This window comes from Rosa chinensis, chromosome 6 (assembly GCF_002994745.2).
Source record: "Rosa chinensis cultivar Old Blush chromosome 6, RchiOBHm-V2, whole genome shotgun sequence".
Lineage (NCBI taxonomy): Eukaryota > Viridiplantae > Streptophyta > Magnoliopsida > Rosales > Rosaceae > Rosa > Rosa chinensis.
In genome coordinates this window covers 45,895,308-45,909,001 of record NC_037093.1, presented here as the reverse complement: position 1 = coordinate 45,909,001, position 13,694 = coordinate 45,895,308, and the positions used below count along the sequence as shown (strand labels likewise).

At 39.9% G+C, this 13,694-nt stretch overlaps 3 protein-coding genes across 3 annotated transcripts; 2 read left to right on the top strand and 1 right to left on the bottom strand.

The window, feature by feature from the left end:
• Positions 1–79: 79 nt before the first annotated feature.
• Positions 80–3,306, top strand: LOC112170541 (poly(A)-specific ribonuclease PARN-like). Its single transcript, XM_024307869.2, has 8 exons — positions 80–496; positions 590–720; positions 1,027–1,215; positions 1,315–1,427; positions 1,524–1,640; positions 1,723–1,837; positions 1,941–2,156; positions 2,477–3,306. Exons 1-8 carry the CDS (start codon positions 183–185, stop codon positions 3,121–3,123), a joined length of 1,842 nt encoding a protein of 613 aa, XP_024163637.1. The 5' UTR covers positions 80–182; the 3' UTR covers positions 3,124–3,306.
• Positions 3,307–3,458: 152 nt separating this feature from the next.
• Positions 3,459–6,828, top strand: LOC112170543 (glycine oxidase). The gene is made up of 9 exons (XM_024307870.2): positions 3,459–3,960; positions 4,036–4,185; positions 4,277–4,491; positions 4,614–4,684; positions 4,785–4,947; positions 5,166–5,349; positions 5,611–5,769; positions 5,894–5,982; positions 6,423–6,828. The coding sequence occupies exons 1-9, from the start codon at positions 3,492–3,494 to the stop codon at positions 6,513–6,515; spliced, it is 1,593 nt and encodes a 530-aa protein (XP_024163638.2). The 5' UTR covers positions 3,459–3,491; the 3' UTR covers positions 6,516–6,828.
• A 28-nt stretch (positions 6,829–6,856) lies between these two features.
• Positions 6,857–10,436, bottom strand: LOC112170539 (linoleate 9S-lipoxygenase 5). The gene is made up of 9 exons (XM_024307867.2): positions 10,156–10,436; positions 9,773–10,056; positions 9,440–9,680; positions 8,987–9,310; positions 8,817–8,902; positions 8,620–8,709; positions 8,133–8,431; positions 7,771–8,034; positions 6,857–7,656 (listed from the first exon to the last, which is right to left on the bottom strand). The coding sequence occupies exons 1-9, from the start codon at positions 10,334–10,336 to the stop codon at positions 6,882–6,884; spliced, it is 2,544 nt and encodes an 847-aa protein (XP_024163635.1). The 5' UTR covers positions 10,337–10,436; the 3' UTR covers positions 6,857–6,881.
• Positions 10,437–13,694: the final 3,258 nt, after the last annotated feature.

Below are 13,694 nucleotides of genomic sequence, written 5' to 3'. Positions count from 1 at the left end.
GGGGGTGTTAACGAGCCTACTACGCACACGTGTCACGTGCCAGCTTTATTAATATTAATATTATTATTACCCGGGCCCAAACTAAGCCACCGCTTCTTTTTCTCGCTTGGGCCTAACCACAGTAAGCCCAGGCCCATTGTTTTGTCAATGAAAGCGTTTCTCCACTCTCTGGAGCTGAAGCCATGGCGACTCTGATACGGCGGCGTTTGCTCTGCACGAGCGCCAAGGCGGGGAAGAAATGGGCGGTGAAGGAGGTGACGAAGGCGAATTTTTCGGAGGCGGTGGAGGAGTTCAAGGACGACCTGGCTAGGTCGGACTTTGTGGCCGTGTCGCTGCAGAAAACGGGGTCGTTTTCTGCGGGCTGGCACCGGGCGCTGCCGTTCGATACGAACGACACGGCGTATTTGAAGGCGAAGTACGCGGCGGAGCGTTTCCAGGTGCTTCAGTTCGCTGCCTGCCCTTTCAGTCTTAGAGCCACCAAGCTCACCGCTCACCCGTTAGTACTTTATTGCTTCTACTATACCTGTTACATACGAATACGTATGCGTATGTTTGTACATGGATGAAAATGTGTGTCTGTTTGGTGCAGATATAACTTTATATTGTTCCCTAGAGATGAGCTGAAGGTGGGGATGCCGTCTTATAGTTTTTCGGTTCAAACGTCACATTTGACATACATGGCTCAAGAAGGTTTTGATTTTAATGCCTGCATATATGATGGTAAGCATTGCTATATGAATGTCATTCATTCAAAGTTTGAAACTTCAAAACCAAGTTAATGTGTTTAGGGATTAGGAGAAATAAGAAAAGTTATGAACAACCTATAGAGCCTTGTCGAAATTTATGTTGCAATTGTATTCACTCTTTGTGCTTGCTGATGCATTTGTTGCGTGTGAATTTTGGGAGTTGTACTGGGGTAGACCAACCAAAAACAATGAGTGCTTGTTGTATTCAATTTGGGATTTAGTGAATTTGTATCTATTTGGTGATGTTTTGAGAGTTCTTTATCTCTTTGTCTTGTGACAGGTATATCGTACTTGTCTAAAGCACAAGAATCTGCAGCTAAAGTGCGGATAGGGAATCCGACACCCGGGAACTATGTAGTAGATTCTTCCTTGACGCATACTGTTGCTGATACGATTTTTATTGAGAGAATTAAATCACGAGTTAAGCATTGGAAAAATGCGTGCAAGAAATCAGGCTCAAGGACAGATGGTAAGAAAAAATGCTGTAGGTTTATGATCCATTCTTGTTCCTTTTACTTTCACAATTTTATCTTATAATTAGAAACTCTGTTCACTTTTCATTTTGCAGATGCTCTGCTGAGTTCCTTGAGAAAACTTGTGATGGGGACTGAAATTTATGGATCGAGACCATGCATGAATATAGATGTTTGCAGCGAGCGTCAAGTACAGCTTGCACTGGAGGTACATTGCTTGGACATAGTTTTAATCCTTTAGTTTTGAGGTGGTAAACTTTATCAGAGTTGTATTTCATTAAATGCTGTTGGTCTTTGGTTGCAGATGCTAAAAGAGTTCAGTGATGAACTTGTTCCTTTAATAATCCCAGCAAATGGTGGAGGTACTCAGTCTGTTCGAGTTGTTTTGACAAGTTCTAAAGAGGACAAGGACTTGTTTGAGGTTAGGAAGAGAATTTTAATTTTTGGTTTGTGCCACATCAACATCAAGCTTGCGTAAATTAATTTTTGGTTCGAATATACAGAGAGAGCTTCAAAACGTTGTGGAGGAACAAAACAAGAGGGTTCGTGGATTTCGAGAGGTGATCGATTTGATTTCTGCTTCACAGAAACCTGTTGTCTCCCACAATTCCCTTAATGGTGTATCTCTATTTAATAAATATCTATGACCTTTTGATCCCCCTAAATTGACCTTGCTCTTTCTTTAGTTTCTCAACTTAAATTTCAATTTTGGTTTCTGCAGATTTCACGTTTATTCATTCAAAATTTCTCTCTCCCCTGCCGGCTAACGTAGATGAGTTCACAGGCTCTTTGAGCTTGGTTTTTCCCCACATACTTGACATCAACCATCTGATGAAGAATATTGGCCCTTTAAGGAAGGTGACCAATATACCTGCAGCTATTTCCTACCTGAATAATCATTACTTTGCACCTATTGATTTGGAGACTTTACCTCAAGGTATAGTCAATTTTCCTAGTTTTCATTTAGCACAGAGAGTGAGAGAGCGTACAGTAATGCCCCATGATTGTTACTCTGGTAGATTTTATAGTTTTATTAAGGTCTGATATGGGACAGGAAGAAAATGAAGAAAAGTTCTACATTTTGTTTGACAAGTGTTTGATATATGCAAGCATGCGAGATTGAATCTTTAAAAAATCACTACTCGGAAGACTTATCCTCATTTTTTCATCATGTCATGATCTTTTACTTCATCAGATGCAATGCCTAACTTCTATTACTAAATGTCTAAATACAATGTTTGTGGTTGTCATTTACAGAAAATGAAGGCAAAATTCATAGGCATAATGTCGTGAAGATGTGTTATTTGTTTGCGAAGCTCTGCACCATTCTGAAAATTCCGGAGAATGCTAAGCTATCTAACAATCACCTATTAGCTCCAGCCCTTGACGAGTACACTAACATATCCAATCCCTTCTCCGACATTCCCCAGGAATCAATCAATGAGGATATCAGAATCTGGAGAAATAATATGAGAAAAATCAGCTGTGATAATTTGGTATTCTTATGGGGATTTAGAAGTGGGTTGACCGCTGGAATGCTGAAGAGCATGTTGCACAAGTCACATGATGTTTTCTCTGAAGACTTTGATGTTCGGTTCGTAGATAAGAGTTGTGCCATTGCTGTTTTCTGGCAACCTGGTTTATCTGGAACTTTCCTTGACGTTGTGAGTAACGAAGCCATCATCGGTGGATCCTTGAGGGAGATGGTCTCAGAGGGCCTAAGAGCAACGAGTTATAGAACTTACAAGAGAGTCTGTAAGTTGGGCTTATGGGAGGCAGATTTAGCAGAGTCCTTGGACAAAGCTTTAGAAGATCCAGACTACAGTATGGATGCTGATTCAACAACAAACGGCAGAGAAATTCTTTGGTCTACTGACTCTATGATTAATTTTGATGACCTCTAATATGACGGTGTAACTCGCTACCCCACTCTTAATGTCAGTGAGATTTGAAAATATGACCTCCACGGTATTAGTTAGGCTAACTAACTAGTAGGTGCTCCCCAATTTAGGTTCGAATCTCGAAGCTGTCAAAAGTGGCCAGGCACTGTGCTGCAATGTACAGTTGAAGCATTTCACATGCGCCGAAGGGGTTTATCTTGGGCCTAGGAAGCCTTTGAGTTCCCCTTGACAAAGTAAAAACAAAAAACAAAAAACTAGTAGGTGACCGCTCACCGACATGACATAGAATTGTTAGAGATTCGAGTAGGGGTGTAATGTATTCGAATTTTTGTATCGTAAACTATGAAAATTACTCCAATTGAAGTGTGAGAATGAAATTGAAATTATTCAACGACGAGTCGTTTATGAAAAGGAAACGTGCCGCCAGGTTCAAACTGTATTCAAAGTTTCAATCTTTCACAGAAGCAAGTCAACAATCGAAGGCACCACTAATGGCTTCAGCTTCGACCTGTCTCTCACACCCAAACCCTTTCTCAAACGACGCCGTATTCTCTTCTTCACGAAGTCGGTTCCAATCCTTCAGCTGCTTCGCCTCTCGATCAAACTTCTACGGCTCCAAATTCACATCCAAACCGATTTCCTTGTCCACCTCCGGAACCCGACCCGTCCGGCCCAAACCCGCTAGTTCTTCGGCCTCGGAACCGCACCAAACGTTCGATGTTTTGATTATCGGAGCTGGAATAATCGGGTTGACCATAGCCCGGCAGTTCCTGATCGGGTCGGACCTATCCGTTGCCGTGATTGACAAGGCTGTCCCCTGCTCTGGTGCCACCGGCGCCGGTAACTTTTTTTTCTCCTTAGAAAATTAATTGTTTGAGTCAATTGTGATGAAAATGAAATGTTGACTTTTTTCAGGGCAGGGGTATATATGGATGGCACACAAAACACCAAGCAGCGACCTTTGGGAGCTGGGGCTGAGAAGCCAGAAGCTTTGGGAGGAATTGGCTGAGAGCCTAATTGAGCAGGGGTTGGACCCTCTAGAACATTTGGGCTGGAAGAAAACAGGTATTGTTGAAATTGAAGGGAACAAATATACTCAAGGAAGTGGCTTTATTGGTTTTGGGTGTGTTTTAAGTGGTACTGTCATTTCTTATAGGAAGTTTGCTGGTTGGTAGAACTCCTGAGGAGTTGGAGGTGTTAAAAAGGACGGTGAAGCAGCAATGTGAAGCTGGGGTAAGATCAGAGTACTTGTCGGCTACTGACTTGCGTATTAAGGAACCTGAATTGAAGGTTGATAAAGATACTGGGGCTGCTTTTCTGCCTGATGATTCCCAACTGGATGCTCATCGTGCCGTGGAGTTTCTTGAAAAGGTTATTTTTCTATTTCTGAGAAAAAGCTAGTTAGGTTGTCGTTTGGGTCACCTAGAACCTTTATTGTTAGCACAATTGGTGAATTAATGATTTTTCACTAGTGTGTTTGTATGCTTGTGTAGGGAAATAGGCTTTATTCATCAGAGGGTAGATATGCGGAGTTTTATAACGATCCAGTGATGAGTTTACTGAGGTCTGCAATCATACTTTCCTGGGACAAAGTTGGAAATTTTGGTTTTTATAGGTGGGGTAAATTGTTAAGCTAATGCCATTATAATTCTTCATATGCTCAGATCTGGTGGCAGTGGGGAGGTTGAGGCTATTAAGACTTCCAGGTCTATCTTACACTGTAGAAAGGCCATTGTGGTGGCAGCTGGTTGTTGGAGTGGATCATTGATGCAGGACCTGATTAGAGAATCAGAAATTGTAGTGGACGTCCCTGTGAAACCACGGAAGGTAATTTGGTTTTTTGATGCAGAATCTGATTAAAATATGAGCGGACTTGTTCTTGGATATATTATGATACTATGGTTTCTTTTCCAGAGGCATGATGTCATTATTGTTTCTTTGATTAAGGATTTCTCAAGTTTTAAGCTCTCTCACCTTCTGAATGAGTAGCTTTATTTTTCTAGCTTTTATGTTAACACCGGCCTAATACTTAATCTTTATGGCAGGGTCACCTTCTAGTGCTTGAGAATTTTAATTCCTTTCAACTCAATCATGGTCTGATGGAGGTGGGATATGTTGATCATCAAACTACAGTTCAGCTTCCTAACATGTTGGCTCCCAGCTTGCTTGATCAGAGCTTGTCTGTTTCAATGACAGCCACTATGGATACAGTAGGGAACATTGTTCTCGGTAAAATTTTACAATCATGACTCGTGTTTTGTTCTTTTCTTCAGAGAACATGAAACATAAGTATAAGTTTCTCTCTCAAGATCTCAGATTCAGACTAGATTGTGGTTTCATGCTAATTAACTAATACATGTATCTAACTAATATAGCAAGTCTCTAGAAAGCTTTACATATCACATTGCTATATGACAAGCCTCACTTTTCATATATTTTACAAATCCAAGAGTGTCTCACTACCGGTTCTTTTCATATATTTTGCTATAGGGAGCAGCCGCCAATTTGCTGGGTTCAGCACTGAAGTGGAAGAAACCATCATCAGTCGTATATGGGACCGAGCTGGAGAATTCTTTCCAAAATTAAGAGAGAAGCCCCTTTCAGATATCAGTAAGAGCAGAGAAGTGAGAGTAGGATTACGACCTTACAGTAAGTCCTGAATCCTGATATCTCTTAGAACCTTTTGAAAGTGAACAATAGCAATTTCAAATTTATACTAGTTCTCAAAAGTCTGGCTGTGAAATTGATTACTGAAATAACCTTACTATTTCAGTGCCTGATGGGAAGCCTGTGATTGGGCCTGTGCCAGGTTTGCCAAACTTGTTCCTTGCCACTGGGCATGAAGGGAATGGACTTTCTACGGTAATACTCATACATTGTGATTCTGCTGATTATATATAAATTTAACGACAAAGATATTCCCAAGATTCTGGCTTGCTACAACATTTTTGCATGTCATGCTGGGCTAAAGTTGAGTGGACGATGACGAATAATTTATGTATAGAGTGGGTCCTAATTGTAATTGACACTTATAAAACTGGTCTAAACTGGGGGAGAACAGGCAAAAGCAGAGTCTGGAACTGAAACTTGGAAAATTAAGCCCAAGTAATACAGAAAAAATACTTCACAAAATAAGAGAAGTATTTTTAGTGCTCAATTATCTGTGGGATTCGTTCCATAGATTTAAAATATATTTCCTAGCACCAAGTTCCCACAGATTTTGCATATGTCTAGTCATTACTGGTTCTGTTACTTGTATTTCATTTAACGGAAGAATCATCCACCATTTGGTCCATTTTCAGTCTCTAGGAACTGCTGAAATGCTTGCAGATATGGTGCTAGGCAATGCTGAGAAGATTAGTTCTGCACCTTTTGCTGCTCATGGTCGATGTTGAGGATAAAGCAGACCATGCTAATCAAGTTTAATCCTTCAGTTTTCTTGATCATTTCATCTATGGATCACAAATTCACAATCTTCCCGCGGGCAATCTAGAAAGCTTAATGTCTAAGTCATGCCTCGGAGCACCTTCGTTTCTGCAGTGTTGGTATGGTGCCTTCAGCTTGCTGCTCATTCTCTGTACTCCATATGTTGTTAATTCCATTATTATCTTTCAGTACATATACTTCTTTTGTCTTTTTCAGCAATATGTGCGGAGGAATGCCCTGAACATATATATAGAGGTTTTCCTGTCATGTAAATTACATTTGTGTTATTCCTTCTGTGCTTAAAAAGTTGCATATCATGTGTACTACGAAACATCTCAAATGGATATACTATTAGGAATCCCCTTCCCCGTGCTGCCCCCCTTGGATTCAACATTGGAGGTATCAGGGTACAAAAGCATGTAAGGCATCTTGGCACAGCCCTGTCTGTTTTTAAGCTTGGCATCGGCATTCTTGTCCTCAATTCTTTTCTCTATATTTCGAAGTTCTCTGTTGAACTTTTCAAACTTCAGGCCAATCTCTTCATTCTTTATTGATAATGGTGATAACCTCTGGCCCAAATACACTTCATCAGATGTGTGTTTTGAGAGTACCTCTGCTATTGCTATACCCAAGATCATCTTATCTCTTTCAGGCAACATGTTGAGATAGTATTTGTCTGGATCCCCTAAGAACTCAGCATACTCAAATGTTCCTTCCTGTGGAATGAACCTTCGGCATAGTGTGGTACGATTTAGAGGATAACCATTATATGCATATTGCCCAAAGTTCACTGAAGCATGAAGGGCAGATGCAATCCATATCAAAGTTGTCAAAGCTTGGATTAGGTCCTTCCGTGATGTCATTTGATACCACCATGTCTCATTCCGCTTATCACCATGGCCAACATTTCGAATTTCTGACCACCATGCTTGGACTTCTTCATCAGATCTTACAGAAGCATCATCAGCATAGAAGAGCATGCAAAAATCTGTAACCCATGCCTGGACGGCTGTCCATATCTCAAGTCCATCTGCACCATAGGGATAGTCCTGGAACAGAAGCTGAATCCCAGTAGGGTTATCTGGATCAGGGTCTTGTAGGGCCATACCTCTGAAAAGTGTTTTCAAAAGGAATGAGTTCATAAATCATAATATATGAGTTTGTGAAAATTCCTAGTACGTAGTACATTTTCCCAGTTCTGTCCCACCGTCTAATATGAAATACCTTTTAAGTAGATCAGCAGGAAGGGCTTGCTCATCAAATCTCCACTCCTTGTATAGCTCAGCTGATAGCTGCATGGATATTTCAGCCGAAAACAATATCTTCTCAAAGATTCCTCCAGAGTTAATGAGTTTGCTCCGAGCCAGTGCATTCGCGTGCATGGTGTCTTTGAAATGAGGATCTAGTAGCCAATGGATTGGATGCATCAAACTTAGCTGTCTTCTAGTAGCAATGATGAACGGCTCGACCACTGCATGTGTATGCAACCTAAATAGCGTAGCATGATCAGGTCCTTGCGGTGGGAATTCAATGAACAATGAGAACGAACGTGCATTATTTTGGGTTCAAGAAACTGTTTAACTCACCAATGACTGACCAGTTGATGATAAACAGAGTCATTAACTGCAACATGAGCCTTAGCATAGTGCCACAGTGCTGCTGCTTCACCCTGACTAGCTGGAACAAGTACCCGATTGATTTCATTACCTCTAGGTGAGCCTGGCAAACTAAGTTCAATTGCTAGTGGCCTTAGCGTGGAATCACTCTTCAAAAAAAGTAGTGTGCGGGTTGCATAGATACAAACGTCGTTTGTGTTGATTCTGCTCAAGAAGGGCATGAGATAGTCATGGTGATCCAAGATGAGTATCCTCCAGTAGTTCATTGCCTGTGAATTTTATGAAAATCAGAAAGAAAAGAATAATATTGCCAAGAAAATGCATTTGCTCTGGAATACAATATTTGTAGACTTTACAGCTTGGCTGTGTTGATTGATGATATACCAACTTTTCAATTTGGGAGGCAAATCAGGCAAGATGGATGATGTTCTGCTGGTGTGTTTTATTTGGTTTTTACCTGGGCAACAGTTAGGCCATCAAGGTTGTGCTCTATGTGTGATGACTTTATTGAGCTCACAGCTCCATCTTTGCTTTGCGGTGGAAATACCTGCAAGTCAAAGTTATACAAGTGATTAGTGCAACATTTTTTGGTTAATCAGTTGGATAAACTAGTAGCCATGCCCTTCTGCCCTAGTTCAAATGGTTAAATAGCACCTCCAGGGATTGTATTCGTGCTGGATTAACTCCTGCAAGCATTTGGCGCCCAAACTCTTCATCATCCTTCCATGCAAATTCATTTTCTGGAAAGTGGAGGACAACAATTGTAAATGTGAAATGAACCATCTTCATACAAGCTGCAGAGGCGTAATAATCAGATGTGTCACCTGCTAGTATTTGAGGAAGTGGAAATTTCAAGGTTTTCTTGATTGCATGTGTAGTATCTTTATAAAGCTCGTTTGGTACCATAGCTTTCAGTTTCTCTTTGAGCGACCCCTCAATCACTAGGCTCTCGTTTGCAGAAAACATGGCATGTATCTCATCAAATGACTCAAGATGATTGGAACCCTTTCCCTCAAGGATCAGGAAATGCAGAGCTGCCTGGATTGAATTGGATATGAACTCAGATTTTTTCTTGGGGCTGAACCTCTCATCCGGGGGAACATATATATCCAGGTTAGTGGTACATGGCCGGCTCTCAGTCAAAGGATCTTACATGATCATGTTTGCAGAGGAATTGAGTGTGTAGAACTTTTATTGTATATAAAAGGAAAAACTAATATCCAATTGTGGACATGATTTTGTTGTCATAAAAACTTTAAAAGATGTACTGTATATACCTGCATTGCTAGAAGGGCGACCAGTTCTTCCTCTGCGAGGATAGGGAAGTAATGCAGACCCACCCAAGACAGGTCTCTTGTGTTCTGGACCTTTATCAGGATCACCAAGATCACTGTAGTAGTCATAGTCGTAAATTCGATCCCATTCTTTCCTCTCCCCACTTCCATTTCCTCTCAAGCTACCAAGTTCTTCCTTTCTCAGTTTCATGAGAGCTTGGGGTGTTTGGCTTGGAAGATATTTCTGTGATGACACGACCAAGCTGTGTTGCTAAATTTCATTCTTAAGTTCTTGCATCAAATAAATCAGGCAGAACTAGTATTCAGTATACTTACAGTGTTTGAGAAGAAAATCCGATCAAAATTCTTGGTCTTTTTGAATGAGTATACCCATGAGTAACAGTCGAACTGGATGATCTGACTGTTCTGAATTTGGACAGCTGCATATTTGAGGAAGAATCTGTTGTTCTTTGGGTTTCTTATGACCAGAGCTCCTGGAGTCCCGAAGTTTGGCTCAACATGGAACTTGACATCATATGTTGTAGTTCTTTCACCACAACTTGTTTTGGTTTTTCCACGTTTGAGGTATGCTTGCTCACTCAACTTTCCTTTTCCAGTTTCTGTTGAAGCAAAACACAGAAGAGAAAAGTATTGGTCAGTTATTCAAATCTCATTAGGCTTTCAATGAAACAACGCTAGTTATTCGTGACTGAACTTACTTGGATCGACTTCTGTACAGCTATAAATCCGAATAGAAGCTGATCTCCCCGAACCTGATTTTTTATCACTTTGGACAATGATGATTTCTCCTTTGATGATGTTATGTCTGCTTTGTGGGCTAGAAGTACTCGAGCAATCTCGCAGGCTAGATCGACCCTGGTGGTGCTGCTGGTGTTGCATTTTTGGCTGCCTTGCATGGAAAGAGCAACTTCTAAATTCAACTTTGGCGATTGAATTTATGCTAATTATCGAACAGCGATTGTGTTATACAATATTAATGAATTGGGTTATTATCACAAATAGTACCTGAATTATACCTCAATCTTATCGATAGTACCTGAACTTCAATTTTGATCACAACCAGTACCCGAACTTTTCGATTTCATTTTAAATGGTACCTAGAGCCACCTCCGGTCACTATTCCGACTAAAAACGACATGAGAGGCGATCATAGTGATGATTTTTGATGATTTCGAGGGTTGCGATCATATATAGTGATGATTTTTTGGTAATAGACTTGCCTTGAACTTATTTTTTTTATTTTTTGTTTTCTTAGATTTGGCTTTTTTTGGTCTGAATAGTGACCGAAAGTGGCCTTAGGTACCATTTAAAATAAAATCGAAAAGTTCAGGTACTGGTTGTGATCAAAATTGAAGTTCAGATACCATCGATAAAATAGAGGATAAGTTCAGGTATCATTTGTGATAATAACCCTAATGAATTTAATCAATATTAATGAACTTGATTAAGTTCAATGTTAAAGGGAAATACCTTATCCTTGGCTTCTACTCTTAGTCATGCATCTGATTCATTGCTTGCACATAGGTTCTCTAGCTTGGTGTTTGGAATTCAACTGAGACCCACAACTTGGTAAGATTCTGTCACTGCTTGTTAAATAATAAGAGTACCCACTAGAGCTAGACTTCACTTCATTATCATTATGAAGTGTCCAAGAAAACGGATTCAAATTTGCTCACCACCAATACTTCACTCAATACAAAACTGGCATGTGTTATAAAACACAATTATGGTTAATCATGATGTTTTATTAAAAAATAATTTCAATTAATTCTATATGATGTAGCAAGTTTTAATAGGGTGGTGATATCACCACAAAATATAAGTGGTGAGCAAATTTGAATCCCAAGAAAACCATCACCTTGAGGCGTGAGCCGCAGGATGGTGGAGAATATGGTATATAATATATTGATACGTTAAGTAGATCAGTTTGAGAGAGACGTACAGTCAGTCATGAGAATTTGTGGTCTCAAGACGAAATAAATTCACATCACCCAAGACCTTTCAAGATCTATTCTTTTAACTAACCGATAATATATATATATATATATATATATATATATATATAAACAATGACTTACTAAATTATAGTCAAAATTATATTCCAATTCTCGTCCACTAGATTAGTGGCTGAGATTAGACATAATTTGCCTTTTCTTTTCAATTTTGAAATATGAAATCATTTAACTTCTCTTAACTTAAAACTGTGCATTTATTTTCAGCCATCAGATTCACTTGTCCCTCACAGTCCCTTAGGTGAGCAGACTTTTTCCTTCTTACAGATTTGCTCACCTATCCTTCTTAATCTAATTCATTTATTGCAGAAAAAATCAAAAAAAAAAAAAATATATATATATATATATATATAATCTAAAGAGGTCAGCCTGATTATATAATTCAGCAAGCAATATCAAACGACACACATTTATGGGGTCAACAGAAAGAGCCGGATTTTAGGACATACAAAATCTTATTCTAAAACAAATAGTACCCAGCATACTCAAAGTACACCCAACTTTTAGAAAGCCCACACCCCAATCCAACCAACCGCACACCAAAGGTGTAGACCAAATCAAGCAGCCCACAGTCCAGTTGGAGTCCCAGATAGCCCAACCTGTCAGACCTTCAAAGGTCAGCCCACATTCACCTCCACCCCTGTGAAGCCCTAGCTAGGAGAGCCCAAAGCAAGGAGCCCCAAAAATAGTCTGCCCAGTAGGAAGACAAAGCTGCCCAATTAGATTGGACGCCATCTTTGACCTCCTTCATCGCCAATCTCCAGCCACATAAGCCAACACTACCGCGGGTGTCTCTATCAAGTGCAACCCATGCCCAGGGCCGAAACTCTGCAAGCACTGTCAAGGGAACCTCAGCACGATCCGCCACCATGCTCCTCGCTCCGAAGCTGCCTTAAACACCCGAAATCAGGTCTTGCCGCCATACCAGCCCCAACGACCCCTGTCGGTTCCACAATCAAATCCATCCACCGCCAAACTGTCTCCTAAATGGGATGACGCCAGGAACAGCCAATGTCCAACATCTAGCACGACCATTGGACCGAGAAGAAAAGTGCAAGGAAAAAACAGATGGGCACGCCTGGGAGCATCCCCCACCTTCGCCCACAAACCAACCAGACAAACAAAAAGAGGACATCCCCACCATCGTAGTCGAAGAATCACCGTTGTTCATCAGGTTTGAAAATTTTGTCAAAGACCATCGCCGTCGAGTAAACCCTAATAGAGCTAGGTCAGATTAGATTATTTAAGAAAAGGTTTCTTTGATCATACTAAATTTTATATCCAATTTGGAATAAATTTATCATCTTAATAATTTTCTGCTTTCTCTTTTTCTTTGAACACATGAAAATTTTCATCAAAAGCGTCAGATTTCTTCAATTAAATCTGTACATTTTTCCTCATGAATTTAAAGGAGCAGGGACCAAAAAAACATGGACAGGGGAGGAGCTGTAATGTTCTATTAGTCGTTCGGGCCCCTAGTGGATTAATCTCTGAGCCTAAGAAGCCTTTAGGATACCGCAAAGTCGCGAACAATCCAAAAAGTGGGTATCACAGAAAAAAGAGGGACAAAAGAATCAAGAATATGAATTTGTTCCATATCGATATATCTTTTTGTGTCTATAATAAATGAAGGGTGGTGCTATTTACACACTCATTTTCTCTATTCACACAACCTCTATTTTTCCATTACTTTAATTTAATTTTTTTATATATAAATTACCCTAACTACCCTTTTTTTTTTTTTTTTCTATTTGGCAAGTTAATCATGAATCAAACATCATTTTTTTTCCCCTCAGCTTCCTTACCTTTGCTGCTTCACCTCTTCAATATGCAAAACCTCAATTTTCAAGTGAAGCAAACTGTAGCAATTTTATAGGAGACCGAATCGAATTCATTTATTAACCATTTGCAGGAGTGGAAGGTGGAACATCAAATTGAAAAATCTTGTTCCCAACTTTTCTTCTACTCTCTTCTCCATCAATTCGTTTGTTCAAGAAATTCATGACAATATAATAGCTACAAGTATAAATGTTAGTTATCAAGAAATTCTTTCTTCAATTTGATTAACAATTTGCAGGAAATTGAAACGAACTGATTATTTTTCATTGCTTGGAATAGCCAATGATGTTGCAAAACTAGCTTTTACGTGTTTGATAGATGACATGATGATGGTAGTGTTGTAGTGGATCGAGTGTGGCGGTGATGCAGTTTGCCGTTTAGGGTTT